The 20,474-nt window shown below is 40.4% G+C and overlaps 1 protein-coding gene across 14 annotated transcripts in view; it reads right to left on the bottom strand.

The window, feature by feature from the left end:
- Positions 1–1,311: 1,311 nt before the first annotated feature.
- Positions 1,312–20,474, bottom strand: part of WNK1 (WNK lysine deficient protein kinase 1) — a 131,820-nt gene continuing 112,657 nt past the window's right edge. For 7 of the 14 annotated variants that reach the window (XM_087873689.1, XM_087873686.1, XM_087873684.1 and 4 more), the window contains 7 exons: positions 18,754–18,827; positions 15,794–16,425; positions 14,846–15,048; positions 13,375–13,569; positions 10,559–10,600; positions 6,772–6,953; positions 1,312–4,188 (listed from right to left, as the gene is read on the bottom strand). In XM_087873689.1, the coding sequence (XP_087729815.1) occupies positions 3,874–4,188; positions 6,772–6,953; positions 10,559–10,600; positions 13,375–13,569; positions 14,846–15,048; positions 15,794–16,425; positions 18,754–18,827 (1,643 nt within the window). In that variant the 3' untranslated portion in view covers positions 1,312–3,873. Of the gene's footprint in view, positions 4,189–6,771; positions 6,954–10,558; positions 10,601–12,507; positions 12,601–13,374; positions 13,570–14,845; positions 15,049–15,793; positions 16,426–18,753; positions 18,828–20,474 lie in introns of all 14 variants that reach the window. The other 7 variants (XM_087873690.1, XM_087873687.1, XM_087873685.1 and 4 more) reach the window with 2 other exon arrangements.

Consider the following 20,474-nt stretch of genomic DNA (forward strand, 5'->3'; position numbering starts at 1 on the left):
AGTGATCACACACACTTTTTTTTCCTAGAGGTATAGCAGCTTCTGTCCTGCTAGTCTCTAAGACTAGTTTACTAGAGCAGGGGTCTCCAACCTTGGCAACTTTAAGACTTGTTGACTTCAACTCCCAGAATTCCTCGGCCAGCAAAGTCTACGAGTCTTAAAGTTGCCAAGGTTGAAGATCCCTGTACTAGAGTGCAAACTAGTTCATGTAAACCATAAAAATAAAAAACTACCATGTTAAATTCCAAATGTGCTCACAGATCAAAGATACAGGGCAAATTAGAGCGCCTTTCAATAGCTGAATAAACACTTCAATTTTAAGGCCTGCTGTTCTATTAATTGTCTAGTATCGAAACAGGGTTCTTTTTTTTTCATACCTCAATGGGAGGTTATGTCTTAGAATCAGAGACTATGTTCCAAGAAAGGCTTTTCAAGTACTTCCCTAAGATAGGTTTTAAAAAAAGGAAGATTCTTCTTTGGTATGACCTAAAAATTCTGGAATAAAGCTGCAGGGATGGACAGATCTTGAAGAACCATGAACTTTACTTGGAGGGAACTGAGAATTTCAAGGGAGTTGCAAACATGGGTGAGACAACATGGGGAAGAATTATTTTTGTTTTTAATTGATATGTCTCTGCCGGTTATTACACTTCAAAATTCAAAACTTCCAATCTTGGAAATAATTTCCTCCCGTTCACTGAATCTTCATGAACAGACTGACAAGTGAATTCAACTTGGCCATGCATGGTTTGGCACACGTGGATACTTTCAGATATCTATTTTTGTTCCCAACCGTGAGAGTTTAAGACAGTGTTTCTCAACCTTGGTAGCTTGAAGATGGGTGGACTTCAACTCCCAGAATCCCCCAGCCAGCAGCGCTGGCTGGGGGATTCTGGGAGTTGAAGTCCACCCATCTTCAAGCTACCAAGGTTGAGAAACACTGGTTTAAGACATGATGAATTTACCAATGCAACTTCTCAGTCCTTCCACGTACATCATAGATTTCAAAGTTTGTAATGCCTGTTGAAGTCTCCAAAAAAATAATCATCACAGAACCCTCATCAATATAGCTAAGCCTTTCAAGTATTGGTTGGAGACACAGTTCTTCTCTGAGCTCGAATAACTGCTTCGTAGCATTCTTCATCTTGGCCTTATCCAGATGGGTTTCCGGCCAGAGATTTCAGCCCTGGCTTTAGAATGGATGAACCATCTGTCCTGTAACCGTTGCTGACAGCAGCAGGGGCTCACTTGACAGTGAAGCTTCAGGGCACTGAAAGAAGCAAATGCCAATTGAAAATGAAATACCACAGCTCAACAAAAGCAGGTTTGGTTTATTTGAATGATTTCATTAAATATCTACAAAGAAGGTAACAAACTGCAGCACAAAGCGCAATTGTACATGAAGCGCAATGCCTGGATTTAGTGCAAAACATACCATTAACTACGGCCAGGGAAGCCCAAGGTTTGAATTTCTTTTATTTTATTTTTACAGTGTACATTGTTAAATAATGTAAAGAAAACATCTGTAATTCAGGAACAGATCTTGTGGAAAAAAAAGGTACTCAAAAGTGTAATATTAACACAAAATAATTTAACAGTTCAGTAGCATTAGTTAATTCTTCTAGACCTCAGTTATTTAATCCACAGGAGGGAAATCAATGGTAAATAAAACCAGTATTTGCATAACTAAGTGAAAAACCCAACCTCAAACATATTAAACCAAAATACCATCCTCGTGCAACACTCAGCTGACCAATTCTAACCATGAAGTGGCACCTTTCATCACTGATTCTTTATACTTTCTGCATATTAATTCATTTCTTGTTTTGAAGAATGGGCCACAAACTCAGAAAGTAAAAGCTTCTCCATTAACAGTAGGAAGCCACAGCTTCCCCATATTCCGTCACAATGGGGACTTTAAAGTCGCAAAAGGGGTTGAAGCCCAACTACCTTATAGACTCCCGTCTTTCGCTTTCCAGCCACCATGCCGAGGCCTCCCTTCCTGACAAAAGCCACTCTAAACTTCAACTTGAGACAAAGGGATGGAAAGACAAACCTGTGCATATGTTTGAGGGTAGCGTGAACAAGTACAGAAATAACAAATTCCCTGCTAACCTTAAAGGAACTTTTTTTGGTGGGGAAAGGGGAGAGATTTTTCTTTTACTTAGTATACAAACTTTTAGACCAGCAGTAAAGCTACTCCCAAATACAAAATAGAAGTACTTTGACCCTTCACAGCCTGCTGCAGCAATACAGAGTAATACTAGTTGGTTGCAGTATGTCATTTGAATAGAGAACCTGTATGTCAAGTTAGAAACCGAGTTTGAGTGGAAAGTAGGCGATACAGCACACCTACTAGAAGGCAACATAGTTATAGTCTTGGTACCAAGTTTTAAGTCCTTTAGACGTTTAACAAAAACAAAGTTCTTTTTGATTCTGAGTGTTTCAAGTGTATCTGTCCTTGGCAATGAAACCCGCAACATGGAATATCTGTTTCTGCCCTTCCTAGGTAGAATTAAAGACAATGAAGAGCAAACCCCAGGAGACTTTTCACGCTCCCCCGAGTGATGAACTCCAGTTTCTGAACACATGTTGACCCTCCTAAAACCCTTTGTAGCTTTCAGTCAGCCTGCCCTTAAGAGCCGTCCTTTCAGACAAGCCTTTCTCCTTCCTTTCCCTCCCCCACCCACCCTCTCTCTGTTCACATTCAGCCCAGCTTTACTCTGGTTACACAACATGTCATCATTTCTGTACCCTCCACCAATATCCATTGCTGGTTTTCCCCCCACCTCTCTATAGCTTTACCTTTTCAACGTACAGCTGCAGTAGCTCCCCTCCAACACCTACTCTAGACACTGTTACAGTATAAGCATCCAATGTTTTAGGCCTTTGGTATTTCAGTGGCTATGTCCAAAATAACCTCCCTCTCTCCTTTCCCTCGGTCTGTCTAAAGTCTGCCGGGCAGGTGATGCTAACTGCAGAAGCAATAAAAAGTCCAAGGCACTAAAATATCCAGCAAGCATACTGGGAGAACAGACAAGTATTCAAGTACATTAATTTATACAATTATACATTCACATTTATCTAATACAATGAAAATAAAAAGGAAAAAAGTTAAAGTGTCTCCAATAAGTATCAGGATATAGCTAGCTTTTTTCCCATTTTTTCTTTTTTGACTGTTTAACCCTCTATACTCCACTCATTTTTTTTTAAACTACTGTTGTCCAACAACATTTATATATCACAGTGTTTCCACATCAAAACTGATGGTAAGTACATGTCCGCAGGGAACTTTTAATTATTATTTTTTTCTTCTAAACATTTTAAATTGCTCTAATGCTGCTGTCAAAGCTGTTAATATCTTTTCCTGAAAGCAGGAAAGACTTATCTCAAAGCATGGGCTATTCTGCATGTCCATCTGTGTGCTCACTCGTTCAGGAACTGTGATGGGATGCTTTGAAGGAAAGAATAGACAAGATGATGGAAAAATGGACAGCTTTCCCCCTGGGCTTAGTTCTTCCGAACAAGGCAAACGGAATACCAAGATTCATGCGAAGGCTAACAACTTTCTTCCCAACCCATAGGATCCAGCCTCTTAAGTCATGTGAATTTTACAGTCAGAGGCTGCTGACTTGCATGGTGATTTCCATCTCTATACATTCTGCCACATGCAAGAATTAGAGGAAGCATGTGCCGTCTTAGAGGATCCTGATCACGTTCTCCCCATCTTCCGAAAGGGGGGCTTTACTTACTGAGTGCAGAGAGCAATGGTTAGAGAGGGGCATCCATCCCTTTTGGGCACAAAGAGCATAGCAGTTAATTCAGGCCCCAACTCCTGCCCAAAGGTCTACCCAGCAATGTGGCTGGGAATCACTAAGTGGTCCGCAGATTGGAGCCAGGGGGGTTGCTGATAGATTTCTGTAAGTTGCTGATGTTGAAGCTTTGTAATGAGGCAGTTCCTACAGGCTGGAACTGGTTTAAAGGCTGCTGTGCTGGACCACCCGTCCCACTCCAGGGGGCTACAAAGGGCACTGCTGGATAACCAAACGGCTGAGGGGGACACATGGCCTTGGTGAAGTGGCCTAGGGAGGTAGCTGATGCTGCAGAGATAGGGGTAGCACCAAGAGAGGACGTCATCGAGATGCAGAGTTGGCTTGGTGCAGAGAACTTCCTTGCCATTCCTGGACCCTAAAACAAACAAAAACAACTGAAATCAATCCCAAATCAAGCTACCCGAGAGTTGCTAAACAAACTTCTTTCATCAACTCTATCCAAGCATGACCCCAAAAAGTAACTAAGGCACTTAGGCAGTGCTGCTTAAATGTGGGTGAAGCCTTTTGAATTTCCATCATTTCTGCAGAAATACGACCTAAATGTAATCTCTTTATTTGTACAAGTCCTAAAATTACACAAAAAGAACCACATTACATAGTCGAAAACATATTTGTTCACTGATTTATTGGGGAAAATGATCCAAAGCTAAATATTTGTATGTGGTAAAAGTGTATGAAACTTTGCTTTCAGTAACTGGTGTGCCCTCCTTGGTCAGTAATAATTGCAACAAAACGATTTCTGCTAACAGCTGATCAGTCCTGCAAATCAGCCTGGAGGAATTTTAGTCTGTTCCTCTTTTACAGAACAGCTTCAACTAAGGGATGTTGGTGGATTTCCTTGCATGAACTGCATGCTTCAGGTCTTTCTGCAATATTTCTATAGGATTACGGTCAGGACTTTTGACTTGGCCATTTCAAAACCTTTAACTTTCTTCTACTTGAACCTGTCAGCTCCAGACCTGCAACGGTACTTGGGGTCACTATTTGTGTGAGGATCGCCGTTCCGCTGCTGCACGCTTTCGCCGATGACCCTTCCTCTGTGCCTGCTCTGCTGGGCCGTCAGTCTCGAGGTATGCCTCTCACTTCGACTCCCTAGCCGCATGCTAGATGACTTCAGAGGCATGCACTGAGGCAATTTCTCATCATCCATCACATTAAGGAAAGACGGAGCAGCGCGGAACCGGAGCGGTGGATTGCGGAGGGAGAGGGAGGATATGGGTTAATTGGATAATTGAGTGATTGCACTGGGGTGGAGCTGTATGCTGCTTAAAGGGTGATGGAAAGCACGGAGCGTCAGCTCCAACAAAGATTCCTTTAACACTTTAAGGTGGTCAGTTAATACTGATATCAGGATAAACAAACTTGGTTACTGCTTTTGTGTGCTGAGGGTTTTTTTCCCCCCCATACTTTACGGAACCTGACAGAACCATTCTTTGGTCCTACAACTTGTGTGGTTTGGCTCACTGTCTTGCTGCGTGACTCACTTTCACTTGAGTTTCATTTCATAGCTAGATACCCTGACATTTTCCTGTAGAATTTGCCAGTAGAATTCAGAATTTACGCTTCTCTCAAGCCGTCCTGGTCCAGAAGCAACAAAGCGGACCCAAATCACAATCCTGTCACTCGCCTGTTTCACAGATGGGATAATGTTCTTATGCTGGAATGCAGTGTTTGCCTTTCGCCAAACATAACACTTTTCATTCAAGCCAAGTTACATTATGGTCTCATCTGTTCATGGAACATTTGTTCCAATAGCCTTCTGGCTTATTCGCATCGTCTTTCACAAAATGTAGACTGGCAGCAGTGTTCTTTTTAGAGAGTAGTGGCTTTTTCCTTGCAGTCCCACCATGCACACCACTGGTGTTGAGTGCTGTCCTGATGATGGTGGTTCTCACAAAGGCCGACATTTGCAAATGCAAGAGAGGCCTTTGATTCCTTAGATGTTACCCCTTGAAACCTCTCAGAATATTATATATTTTGCTCTTGGTGCGATCTTGGTTGATCTCTTCTGGGGAGGGCAACAATGCTGTCAAATTGCCTTTATTTGTGCATAATCTGCCTGACAGTGGACTCCAAACTCTCTGGAAATAGGGTTTTTTTTAATCTTTTCCAATCATGACACACTTCTGCATCGTTCTGTACTGAAGATCAGACTTTTGATTCTTTATTCTTTAAATAAAGGAGGGATTCCCATGTTAATACTTAATTATCATCCCATGGATTGAAACACCTAGCTCTTAATTTCTCCTTCAAATGCACTGATAATCCTAGAGGTTCATGTACTTTTGCCTCACACAAATATGTGGTTTTGGATAATTTTCCTTAATAAATAATCAAATTAATACGTTTTTCACTCATTTGTTTAATTAAGTTCTTATTATCTAGCTTTAGGAATTGGGTGGAGATGAGATCACGTTTTAGGTTATATTTATCCAGAAATATTGAATATTCAAAGGGGTTCACAAACTTTTAAGCACCATTGCAGTATTAATTCTTCTTCTTTATCATCATCATCATCCTAGCCATTGTCTCTCCACTGCAGGATGAAGGCCTCTTCCGCATGTTCCCAACCAATACAGTACTGAGCTTCCCTTTGCCAGTTGGGCCAGCAATACTTGCTTATGTCATCGATCTGTCTTGTTTTAGGTCTCTTTCGTAGGCGCTTTTTATCAAGTGAGGTCCATTCTATGACTGACTTGGTCCACCTGCATCAGTTCTTTTTGCTGTGTGACCAAAATTCTCTTTGGGGAAGATGGATGGCTATTTAAATTTGATCAATTAATTGAAATCAATCAATCAATCAAATTTATCTTCAATCTTCCCCAACAAGAATTGTTGATGGCACATAACAATTAAAAAAAACCAGCCAATATAAAACTAATAGAAATCTAAAAAGTCGCAGTTATAAATAGAATAAAAACCAAAATATTAAACTTGCCTCGTAATTGCCATGTCCTTTGCCTCCTTTCTTGCCAGACAGATTCATAGCGTCACGAGCCCAGTTGTCCACTAGTTTGTGCAGATCATCAGTAAAGGTTCCTTTCCGACTAGAGGCAGGGGGCTGAGACTGGGGTGCCTGGTTGTTTACTGTACCTCCAACAGTGTTTATACTGCTGGTCCCTAGAAAAAGGAAAGCAGCTATCATTTAAATTTGATTGAAACAGAATTCCCTGGAGGCCATCAAGAGTTACAATGCAAAATAAGAGCAAAAATTTAAAAAGCCATGCATATGAAGTCTACTTGGACATAATGAAAAGGAAGGATTTTAGAGCTCAGCTAGCAGTTTTTCTGCTATTAAGTTAATTATGTAATTGTATGTTATTTTTCAAATCAGTGGGTGGTCTGCAAAGTTGCCGTTTTCCACAGACAAGTGGATTAACATTGGGCATTAATAACCAGGCTGCCGGGAAGTTTTCTCCCAATTGTCTACAAGCACCTATTATGCTCAGTTAACCCATTTGCCAACCCACTCAGTTCAATACCAAGAAATTGTATATTCATCAGGATAACCACTCTGTTCTGCAGATGGACAATCTGAAACCTCAAGAACACATTACTGGAAAGAAACACTTGTGTTACTGGCAGTAATCATGAAACAAAATTGTACTAAGAGCCCACTGACTTCACATCCCAGCACCAAAGATGACATATGACAAACAATCTCCTTTGCTTCAAACTGAGAGGTGGCTTCCAGAGAAGCCTGCATATTTAGTTCCAAAGGGTTCATACCATGGGACAGAATGATCTCAATACATCTAAAAAGAGAGGCACAAGGAAAAAATAAAAAAAATAAAAAATATGGCACTTGCTAGAATCAGATCATAAGAATAAAGAAAATTCCAATATATCCATGGGTGTATGCCAAAGGCTTTCCAAGTGGCAAATCTGCTGAAATGATTTGGAAAAGTATTATTGCTTGTAATAGTTAGCTGAATAGCAAAAGCGTCAACACAAGTCTTCAATGTGCTATGAAAAAAAAATCACCCATAACCAAAACAGATATGTTCATCAATTTATAAAACAGAATCTGAACCCAGGAGGATCACTGTATAGGTCTGTACAGGACATCTAATGTGGAAAAATTTGCAGTATAAGTCAATTAGCATACTGATCCTAAATAACCCCTAGTCATGTGAAGAAAACTTCAAAGCACAACAGAACAGTATGAAAGTACTCCCAATACTGCTGTTTAAAAAAAGTACTGGAATCTAAGTTTTATTTTAAAAAGTCTGGAAGGCATGAAGAATTTGAGCAGCACTTTGGATCTGAGAGCAAAGAGGTGCTTTGGAGCTTGCAGGGGCATACGTGTTACACTTGTGTGCAGCCACATGCATCTTCAGTGGGAGGCAAGACTGACAAGTGACAAAACAGGCAATGTGTGTTAAGCTTAAACTTTGCAACTTTCACACTTATACCCAATGTTGGGGTTACAAGCAAAAAAGGCCAGGTTTACACTGGGATGCTACTCTGTGTGTGTGTCATAATGAATGGCATGGATTACATATGCCTACAATTCCATAGCCAAACATCTTTTCCTGGGATTGCTATGTTCTATGGGCAGGACTCCATGTAATCCTAAGAACTTTTGCCTTCAGATTCAAACTGCTGCACAATCTTAGTCTCTGTGGCATCGTATTATTATCGCAACTGGATCCTGTTGCTTAGAAACTAATAGCTAAAGGTTACAGACAGTAATAACTGGATTCTGGATCCCTAGACCTGATAAAAATGCAAGCAGAGAAATAAAAGTCCTTATTTGTGGTAACAGTGAGGCAAGGTGTTACTGCACTGTGAAATACTGTACAAGCAAGCAAGGTGACTAACTAAGATGACATAAGAGGTAACCGTCTCCCCCAAACTGAACAGACAGAAGGGGGTAAACATGCAAACAAGAAAGTGAAAAAAAAAAAAAAGAATCCTTTGCCCAGGTGAGAGAAATGAATATAGTATTGAATCACTGTTACTGTGTAACATGCCAAGGAACAATATTTGATACAATAAGAGACGCAGGCTGTAACACGGGCATAAGTCTAATTGAAAAACAGCCAGACACATACCAGCACAGGTAACACACAATAGTGAAGAAAAGAAAACCACCTTCACATCATGCCTAAAAGCATTGTCATCAGTTTCATGCAGGGACTAGAAGATATTCTTCAGCCCCTTCCTGATGGCCATAAAAGATACATTGCTAGGTAGTGCCTACAAGACATTGGGGTAAGTTGATGGCGTGAATTCTCAGGTGTGACTAATCTTTCACTTTCACTGGCTGCTCAGCATGCACCCAATTGCCTCGGAAACGCTCTAAGATAATTAAATAAGAAGGATTTATACCATATAAAAAATGACCTCAATTGTTAAAAGTAATCAATTTTTAATCTGTTAAAGCAGCCATCAAGAAGAGTCTGACAAGAATGTGGATCAGTGTCAATTAAAAAAAAAAAAACAACCTCCCCTCAATCTTGCTCAGTCACAGCAAATATTACAGAATTTTGGCTCTTATCTTTAAAGAATAAATGGAGCTCTTTCCCTCCATGGCTACATCACTGCATTCCACCTCTTGAATCTCTCTCCTTCTTAACCCTGCCAAAGTGCTTCACTTCATCTACAGGAAGTCCTCAAATTATAACAATTGGGACCAGAATTTCTGTTGCTAAACAAGGTGGTTGCTAAGTGAGTCTCGCCCAATTTTGCAACCTTTTTTGACATGCTTATTAAGGGAATCATTGCAGTTGTTAAATGGCTCAGGCGATCATTAAGAGAACATGGTTTCCTTCATTGACTTGAAGCTGGCTGGGAAGGTCACAGATGGTGATCACATGAATCCGGGACTCTGCAATCATCATAAATATATGCCAGTTGTTGAGCACCCAAATTTTGACCATATGACCTTGTGGATGCTGTGATGGTGGTAAGAGCAAGGACCGGTTCTAAGTTACTTTTTTCGGTCTCATTGTAACTTTGAATGGTTGCTAAATGAATGGTCATAAGTCGAGAAATACTTGTACCGACACTTTTTCTTATGCTGTAGGGCAGGGTGTCAAACTGGATTTCTTCAAGGGCTTGATCAGCATTTTAGTTCTCCTCCATGGGCCGGCTGGGGGAGGGTGAGACAGGACAGAGGCCTCCTGCAGCACACTGCCAGCCAAAACGGGGCACAGAAGCCCCCCGCACCCCATTTTGGCTGCCAGAGGCACCATGGGCCAGTCCTTTGCTATTTGCAGGCCGCCCTCGCGGGCCAGATTTAAGCACCCCACGGACCTTGAGTTTGACACCCTTGCTGTAGGGTCACCCTGAGGTCTTTTGTTTGCTTGCTAGTGGTCCTTTAAGATATGGATAGCATACTGGTCATATGCAGCTGAATCAGTGCTTGCAGAAACCCCCTTTTGACATAATTATTACAACCAAATTGTTTTCAAAAAGGGAATGTGCCTTCTAATATGATATGAAAATTACTAGAGCCAATATATGCTAGAGCCTCATGATTAATCTCCAAGAAGTACATCATTAAGTGATGATCAAAGTCGTTCTTTGTAGTAGTAACAGGGTGCCTAGATCTACTTCTGCAGTAATGCAGAAATACATATTATTAGAAGGAACAAAGGCATATAAAGAACAGATGCTGTGCTTAAGACAGATTCAGGGAGGTTAAACTGTATGGCCTTGAACAAAACAACATAGTTTAGCAATCAGAATTCAGAGGTAACCAAAAATGAAATAATTACTACAGAGCTGGTTGCAAGGACAGACTTTTTTCACCATCTTCCCTAAAGCACAAAGAGAAAGCAATTGGTTAAAGAGAAACAGTGAGAAACACAGTATTAGCAAATAGCATAAAGCACCCGGTGATAAAGTAGGAAAACACAACAGGTTATCATCCCTTGATGACACTGCTTTTAATTCTTGAGTGGCCTTACAGCATGACGACTTTCAAGTAGAGAAAGAGCTACAATAGATCAATTTAAGTACATACTTGTTTAGAATTTCTCAAGTACACTACGGCAGTGAGCTTTTTTTTTTATAATATAGGGTAATTTCAATTAGTTTTTCGATTATCTGAACTGAATTCAATATTCTAACTTTTCCTCTTATGTTTAATCGACTTCAAAAAGAGTAACAATAAATAAACCCACCAGGGGCTATTTGCTGTTTTTATTGTAACTGATACAATGATTGGCTGATTTATATTTGTGTGAAAGCCGCCTTGAGTTGCCATGGGCGAGTAGGTGGCAATATTTTCTAAAATAAAATAAAATAAATGTAGTCAATTTCATTTTTCCTAGGAGGTCAGTGCCATCCAAAGTAAGAAGGAACCTGTTGAACCTTTTCTACTTTTACGTCAAGTGTATAAAGACATGTGTTATTTGCAACAGAGGTGATCAGCCTCGTATTTGCTATTAAGGACCTTTTCCCCTATACAATCTATTGACAAAAAAGACAGGCCTCAGGAAAACAGAAAATCTGTTAAGAATTGAGTAAAGCCAAGCCATGCTTCCACAAGCATTGCCAAGTTTTAGGGGACAGCAGAAATCAAGTGATGCCAAACTGAAGGCATTATACATTTCCATTATTTTTAGGCTCCCCAAACCTTTCCCCCACATGGCTCATAGTTCACAGAATATTTTATGTACCAAAAAACTCCCGACAAAAATCCCATGGAGCAATTTATACATGTGAATTAGCCACATCCTTGCTATTAATTATCCTCAAAGTAACTACTGTTTTCTGAAATTTTTATTTTACTGCAATTTAGTATTAATAACTTTTTTTCAGTCTTGGCTAAATCACCATTTAACAGATCATGTCCGGGCTCAGAAACTAAGGCATATAAAATTCAATTACTGATTGAGGAAACTTTCCTCTAAAATCAATTCAAGGGAAGAAATACTTTTGCCCCAATTCCATGCATGAACATCTGTCCACACATCACTCATATGATGAGAAGATAGGATCGTAATACCTGTAAATTAAACTAGCCATATCTTTATGCAGCTTGTAAATCAGCTCTAGCCTTCCTAAATTTTTGTAATCATGGTAGATCAGGTGTTTTCCCTAGTTTCTAACTGAACTGTGAGTAGTTGGCTACATTATGTTCAGGGGAAATTATCTTCTTGATCTGAAGCACATCAATGGAAAAATCTTTGTACCATTTCTCCCGGGGCAGATATATCCCCCTAATCTTACTGAACTCCTATTGTGTTCAGTCAGTGCTATATTCATACCTGTGCATGCTTGTTTGCCTGAGTTGACAAAAATAAGCCCAGACAGATGAACCACAATTTGTTCACTTCAGAGTTGTGTGAATTAGTTTCTCATGTTCAGCACAGCTGTCATGTCCACTAGGAAAGGGGTAAGCACCTCTCTGTCTGGCATTATCTTATTCCTGGCCATTATTTCTATATACACTACAGGGAAATTTAAAGGCCTAGGTAAGGAATCCTAAGGTTGTCTCCTTGTAATCTGAAGGATCACATGAAACCACTACTACCACCAGAACCTTTTAGCTGAGCAGCAGGGTAACAATTTCAGAACACTGTTTTCTGCAAGCTACACTTCTCAGCCAAGCCCTAAGGTCAGAGAGATACAAGAAGGCAGATGTAAATGGACAGCATGTGATAACAGATCCAAGTAGCCAAAAACAAAAAGACGAGGAAGGAGTAAAGGTGTTACACACAAAGAGCCAAGCAGGGCGTACTCAGAAATCGGGTCCTCCTGCCACCAGGCTTGAATGTCACCCGCTCAGATGCACAGTTAAACTTCACACAGCCTGTGATAAAACAAAAAACAGAAAAAAGGGGCGAAGAACAAGGACAGGAGATAGAACACAACTACAAGATGTTAGAGAACTCTAGGCTGGACTGGTGAAATGCATTAGCAAGACACAGGAGAAAGAACCTCAACCAATTGACAGCTTTACACAAGACACAGGAAACCAGGATCTTTCTCCCCACCCACCCACCCCACCCCCACCCCCACATAATCACGTCTCCAATACCATGTTGTTTCTGATACCAGAACACAACTATTTTAATCCAACTGCATGCCACAAGTAATATATATTATAGCAACGGCACATTAAGACATAATATTGTGCAATTTGATAGATATGTAAGGTTTAAATCAGTATGCTCCAAATGACTTGCTTTCTATGGTTTGGAAGGAGCCCTGACTATTACATTGCATCATTTCATTCTTCCTTATTTCATCCTTATTTCACATGCCTGATCTGTTTATACAATGAAACTGTACATTTATTTATAAGGGGGGAATCAATGATCAGAGTACACTGTACAAATCTTCCAGAAAACTTAGGTTTCAAACAAGTATAGTGGGACGGACAAGTCGATCTCTCTTATTTTGGCTAAACCTTCCTTGCAGCCATCTGCCTTACGTTTTACTCCTCCACCCTCACCTCTCAATCATCTCTCTTAAATTTTATTTGTCAGGGTATGCCGGGCTCTAGGAATCTTGTCATCCTCTGACACAGGCAGATAAGCCCCACTGAAACTCCATACGACTGATACTCATCTACAATGTTTACCTTGGCCTGGTGCAGAAAGGCTTGGAACAGAAATGGCCCCATCACTAGTAAAAGCTGAATAGAGATTTTCACTAGAAGGAGATGGCTTCAGTGGCTGTAACAGATGGTTCTGTCCTGTTTCAGGGACACTACCAGGAGGGTGCAGGGTCTGCTGCTGGGGTAGAACTGAAGGGGCACTCTGAGCAGACAGGTTTCCTGTGCAGGGACAGAGGAGAGCAGAAGTTAAGGCATTGGTTAACATAGTGAAGCCTTTGCTTTCCAATCCTACTACGTCGTGTTAAAATCCAGTCATGATCTCTAATGACAGATAGGGGTTTGCATTAGCTATTAATTAAGGCTGAAACTACAAGAGTAAAATTCGTTGAGAAACCATTGATCTCTAGTTAGAAGGTTATGGTTGCAAATGAACATTCAAGTGTTCACATATGATTAGTCGTTACTGGTGTTAAGACATCAGGCTAGAAATAAGGAGACCATGAATTCTAGTCCCGCTTTAGGCACAAAGGCAACTAGGTGACCTTGGGCCATTCAATTTTTCTCAGTGTAAAAAAACCTTGCCAAGAAAACTGCAGGGACCTTTCCATGCAGCCTCTGAGAATCAGACGATTGAATGGAATTTTTTAAAAAAAGGTTAACAAAGCACCATTGTTGTCTTCACATGACATGACTCATTTTTACTACGTAGATCAGGAGTTGTGAATCTCTAGCCCATAGACCTAGAAAGTGAGATTGAAGGACCCACAGATAGTCCTCAATTTATGACTGATTGCTTAACAACTGTTTGAGGTTACGATGGACTTGGAAAAAAAGCTACTCACAACTTGTCCTTGAAATTATTACTGCTGCCGCACTCTGTGGTTATATGGTCACATTTGGGGCATTTGGCAACTGACTCACATTTACGATTGGTTGCAGCATCCAGTTGTCATATAATAGTAAATTAGGATAGGGCTCGCAAAATTGCCCATTGGATAAGTTAAATTTATGATCACATGATTTGCTTAACAACTATGTGACTCGCTTAATGATCACAGTTGATTTAACCACCACTGTAAAAACAGCCATAAAATTGAATTCAGTCACATGGTCTCTACAGACACCACAGAAATAAGTAGGGGAAGAGTTAGGTACAGTTGAGCTACTTCAGCAAAGCCTTTACTGAGAATTCTGGATAGTCAAGACACCTAAGTTAAGGAGGTGAGTTACTTGAAGTATGATAAAATAAGTGGCCAATTGTAAGAAAATAACTGTCCCTCCGTGAGGGAGATGGGTGATTAATAAGTTTGGTGTGTGTGTGCGTGTGCGTGCACATACATGCACATGTAAAGTGGTTTGGCTGAAACAAAATTGAAACTGTAGCAAATTAAATGGACATAACCCGGGCCACCAATACAAAAATGAAAACTCCTTTGACTCAGTGTCGAATCAACTGCACCAAGTACGACGTTTCCCACATTTTTACAAATCTTACCCAAAATCTGTGGACTCTTATTACCCTGGGAACTGCTGCGACTGGACCTGCTGCTTTTTCCTTTAGTAGGTCTTCTTCTCCTGCCTGAGAGAGGAGCAGCAGGAGGGATGATTACTGCTGGAGGTACTTTGCCCAACCTTGTGTAAAGGAGTTCAATCTCCAGCTTTTGACGACTCTGAAGTTCCTGGATCTCTTTAAGGTGCCTGCAAAATGGAACGATGGCATACTTATATATTTGTGAGTCCTTTACATAATACCTTACCAAGTCCTAGACCAATGTACCACTTCAGTGGGTACAATAATGGGGAATTGAAAGGAGACCCCAACTGGGCATCCCCCAGTGATGTCCCCGGCTAATCCTTTCAACCCAGAAGCGTCTGAGGTACTTCTGACACAAATGCGAGTGTGTGCTGCTTATTTTGGTTTGAAGTTTTGTTAACTGCTGTAAGTGCTTGCCTTAGAGCAAGCCCTAGAGATAATTCAAACAAAATTCATACAGAAAATAAATTTCATCTGGAGAGCTTTAGCTATAAGCCATATAGACAGAAGGTTCTTACCCCCTTGACTATTTAAAAATAAATAAATAATTAAAAAAAAAAATAAACAGGTTAAAAGATGTTGCAAGTCAAAGAATCAGACTATTGCATCATTTTTATTTGCAGAAATTCTTGTGAGCCCAGCAAAAATTTCTTGGATTGTTAATGAGCATCCCAGAGACTAGCTTGCCTTCTGGTTAATGGTTTGCAATTGCCAAGGTAATCATGGAAGTTTTATAATTAGGCGAGTCTCCCATGATAGCCATTTTGTGAGTGTGCCCATCACAAACACTCAAAATTCCAACCATGCTCAGCCCTAAAAGTTATTTACTCTTGCATCGGATAAAGAAAACTGATTCAGAGATGGAGTATTTCTTCTCACCGGTTACCATAAACCTGCCTGAAAACTTACTTTTCCCGCAGTTGACGCAGCTCACACTTCAAATCTTCATCTTCTATGTCTGACTCATTATCGCTGCTCATGTAGGAAGAGTTGAATGAGTTGCTGAGACTCTGGACTGGAAGACTGATTTTTGAGGCTGGAGGGTGGATCGAATCAGGACTCCCTGAACCATCATCTAACTCTTTAGCTGCACCGCTCAGGAAAGCAGCTTCCAATTCAGAGGATGGCCCATTCAGATGCAGAGATGGCCTTCTCTCTGCAAATTCTGATTTAGGAGTTGTAAGTGGAGAAGAAACTTGCTCAGAGTCCATGGACAAAGGGACCACTTCAGGAACTTCTCTCTCTAGGCAGGTTACCTCATCTTGAGTTCTAGATACAGAAAAGCGACCAACTTGGTCTGTCGTTGTTGTCACCTGGAAACGTCCAACCTTGGTTGGCTGCAAATGAACGGTGGGAGAGAGCGCACCATCTACTGCATCCACTGAAGTAACAGGGATATTATCTGCTGTCCCACTGGAGCTTTGCTTCACGAGAGTACTTTCTGGACTGCTGCTAGACAAAGATGAGGATTCTGAGGTTGTTGTATCAAAGTGCTTGGGTTTACTTTCGCTGTCTTTCTGATCATCTACAGCCACTGACACCTAATTGTAACAGAGATATTATTAATTCAGTTTAGTTGTAGAAACACATAAAGTGTATAGTGTTTTAGGTCCTTGCACTGAAACAATGACAATATACATTTTATGTTGTGAAAGAAATATGGAGAGAAATGAAGCAGAATTTGCTTGTTTCTATTGTAGAAAGAAGGGGAATTAATAAGAGGGCCTAAGAGATGCGCCAAAAGCTTAATGGAAAAAGCCATGACCATTTTAAATATACTTTCCCCTTTACCGATACTTAGTTAAAAAGCCAACCATTACATTGGACTATTCATTGATAAAATGATCACTCTTCAATACCAGTCACAAAATTAAAAAAATCAACACCTGATCAGAGCTGTGGTATTGGGCTGTTTTTCCTATTTTAAGTGTTACAGTAATGTTTAGCAAGACACTGTTCCTGATCCTGAACTATGAATCTCAGCCAATTTTAAGAGACAATGGAGGATCATAATTTCCCACTACCAGCTTGTACAATAGTGGTGTTAATGTTCTACCTAGTCCGTCCATAACAGAAACAGAAATAATTATTTCACCTCAGCGTTCTTCTTTGGAAATCTTACTTTTGGCTTTTCCTTTTTAAAATGGATGTTTATATTATTTTAAAGACTTTTCCACTTTTCTGGAAACAGAATGCCTGGTTGAAGAATTGTATGCTCATGTAGTAAACCACTATTCTGAGGAATATTTATGGCCAATTGCTAGCAATTAACGATCACAGAAACCTTCATAGAAAATAACATGAAGAGAAAGTGATGGAATTTTATGTGTCTTCTCTAAAATTTCATTCCTATGCAATTGGGAAACCCTTGGCACAAGGTAATTTACCAGGGGAATGTGCCTCTAGTGTTTGGTATTGGTGTTGCATTCTGGCTCCATGTTCTCTAGCTCACTGCCCGACCAATGGACCCTCAGAGACCCAGGCTTTTGGCTGTTGCTACTGAATGCCAAGTCAGTTTGTAATACAGCTTCCCTCACCCATGATTTCAGTTAGTCAACTAATGGATTCCATGGGTTTCAGAGGGCTATTTGGGTCATTGCTGAAGATATGGTGCATGTTCCAACCAACTGAGACTTTGAATCGGATTGTGTCTATGTGGCTCTTTCTACTTTTTGCTATTGTTTTAAAGCTTTCTTAACGGCTCAGTCACATTCATGAGACGGGCAGCCATATAAATTGGTCAAGGATCACAAACACAGTCAGCACAACAGAAACTAAATTCGGAATACTTTTGGACTAAAATTAATCCTATTCTGATCCAACTACTGCTGGGTTGTCCTGTTTACACAATATGTTAACCTCCCCTTTACCTATTTATTGTACCAGGTGAACACAATCATTATAAAGTTTGAAAATGCTCAAAGGGAAGAAGACTGCAAGATCAAAGATTGTGTGGGTATTGGTTTCTTAGTAGGCATAATGTCTTATGAAAGGGCTTGTCTAACATCCAACTAAATAACTAGAAATTAGCTGAGCAGCAATTTAGGAAATTGCTATCTACCTAAGGCAAATCAGCAGAAAACTTGGAAAAAAACAGGCTGAGGCAAAAACATCAATTCCTGAAGAAAAGAGGCTGAAATTATGGCCAGAGCAATATGACTTGAGAATAGCAAAATCCCCACCAACATTAAGTAGGCTGGTCCTAATGCGACCCCAACAGATAATGGCATAATAGTCATGAAACAGAAAAGAAATCGATAACTTATATGAGTGTTCTTGGAAGAAATTTATTTTACCACAATTATTATGAAACTCTATCTCTAATGGGGGATGGGGGGGTAGTGTAAGGCCAAGATAGTGAACAGGAATTATAAGAAAATAACTTGATGTTGTGGGGGAAATGTAGTGGGAAATTCCAGGAAGAGCATTCTGCCTGACATTTTATTGAGGCACAATTGAGGTCATTTCCACACAATTGTATATAGTTTTTCTTCTGTTCATATAAGCAACAAAATAACTGAACAAGCAGGCATCAACATATCTAAGCAAATGTACATCAGAACATTTTTTTTTTTTTTTGGCTACAATAAAGTTACAATGTTTGAACCTTTTCAACTTACCTGTAATTATGCCATCTTTGCCCTCACAGTAAACATCCAAATTAAAAACCCTTCCGTTTTTGAGAGAGGCAGAAAGCCATGGGTTTTTAAAGGCTGGAAGAAGGTTTGGGATGGGATGAAATCGTCCCCTTTTCTGGCTTCGTTTCTAATTATAACTTTCTTGGCAGTGGTGATAAGCTCTAATACCACCCGCTTGTCTATGATAAACCCATCTGTAAAAAAGGAGTAATCAACACTCCATGCTAATACCTGAAAACGACCCATCTTAAGAACTGCAACTCTGGAGGTGCTGCTTGTGGCACTGCTCTCTGCATCCTGAGAACCTGAAACATCAAATGGAAAGAGAACATGAGAATGAGACACAGGTCTCTATCCCTTAACACTGGAAAATAAATACTCTGAGGAAAAAAAAAATCCATGAAAATATTTAGCTATATCAAATTAAGTCAGTCAATGATGACATTATTGAACTTGATAGGCCAAGATTCAAACTCCATACAGCAGTTTGTTATGTTCCTATGTTCCATTATGAAATCTAACAAGCTTTTATTTTTGGACATCTTTTAATACTGCATGAACCTCAAAAATTTACAACTGGAGGATGATGAACGATTTGAGGGAGGTGACACTTGTTTTGGACAAGCCAGACAGGGAGTCCAGTTCTGCATTTGCAAACAATGGTGTCCGTGGGTGGATCAGAAGAGGCAAGCTGGCAGAGGTGACACTGCAAATGAAAAGGCTGCCCCTTTTGTACATATGTGCACCAATGTTGCTCTTAGATGCCTTTCCTTCTTTGCCACCTGCCTGACAGCAACACTGGCCACCACTCCCACATCACCTCATCCAGCCTCTCTTTCTCTGAAAGCTGTTTGTTGTCCTTATACTCCTTCTCATTGGCTTTGCTCTGCTCACCCCAGCTGAAGGAGGAGGGACGCAGGGTAGCTGAGAATGGAGTCACTTGGGGCTGCCCAGAATTCCCAGGCATCAGGCACAAGTATGAGTGGCTGTTTTAGAAAGAGCACAGGATGGAAACAGCGTTTCAGGGCAAACCTGGTGAACCTGGAATTGAAGGGGACTGTTCCTCCTAATTCAAAAGGGAGATGAATGTTGTTCTTTCCAAGGCAGCAGGAACAAGAGAGGTGTGCTCTCTACTAGCCATATTTTGCTGAAAGGCCAAAACAAAGAAACTTTGGGTCTCTCCAACTAGGACTTCTCCTTACCTAACGTATTAGCCAGGAGCTATCCCCAGATATGGAGCCCTAATGATATACTGGCCCTTTCCCTTTCTAATGTCATTTTTCTCTCTTCTCAAGTCCACTTTATCCAAACTGCTAGTCTGGGTTTCAAGCTAATTAATTTTCCCTACAGTACCTTATGAGGTGGTTGAAACTGGGCAAAGGACCCTGGAGAATGGATGCCAGTTTCTCATCTCAGCCATGGGTCAGATGAAGGGTCTAGGGATGCCTGTGGCAGGTTCCAAAATACTTACTACTCTTTCTATCCAAACCTGGAGACACAGTGGGCATAGAATTGCCTTGTGCCTTGTATTTCATCGACTCCCATTACAGGTTAGGTACAGGTTAGGCTGTCACAGGCTGTCCTGGTGTTGGCAAGCTTGCCTATATGGGAAGGGCTACTACCTATCCTACTGGCTAAATTAATCCAAGAGGGCTCCTGGGTACAGATAAGCACTAAACACTATCTCCATAAAGAGGAAGAGGAGGGAACCTATCCAGATTACTCCAGAGTTTGAGAACCCATTTTAGCATATTATGGAATTATTAGCACAAATAATTCGTTGGATTCAATTCCAAAAACTTATTTTGAAGCACATGGAATATGAAAGCAGCATTTAAGAGTCATTTACTTAAAATAGCCAGAACTGTTTTCAAGATTCTGTATTTCTGTCAGATACTGCATTTTTTTCAGAACTGAATCCAAAGCATCTACAAACACATAATTAAAGCAAA

This window comes from Pantherophis guttatus, chromosome 7 (assembly GCF_059756535.1).
Source record: "Pantherophis guttatus breed Tessera chromosome 7, ASM5975653v1, whole genome shotgun sequence".
Classification (NCBI taxonomy): Eukaryota; Metazoa; Chordata; class Lepidosauria; order Squamata; family Colubridae; genus Pantherophis; species Pantherophis guttatus.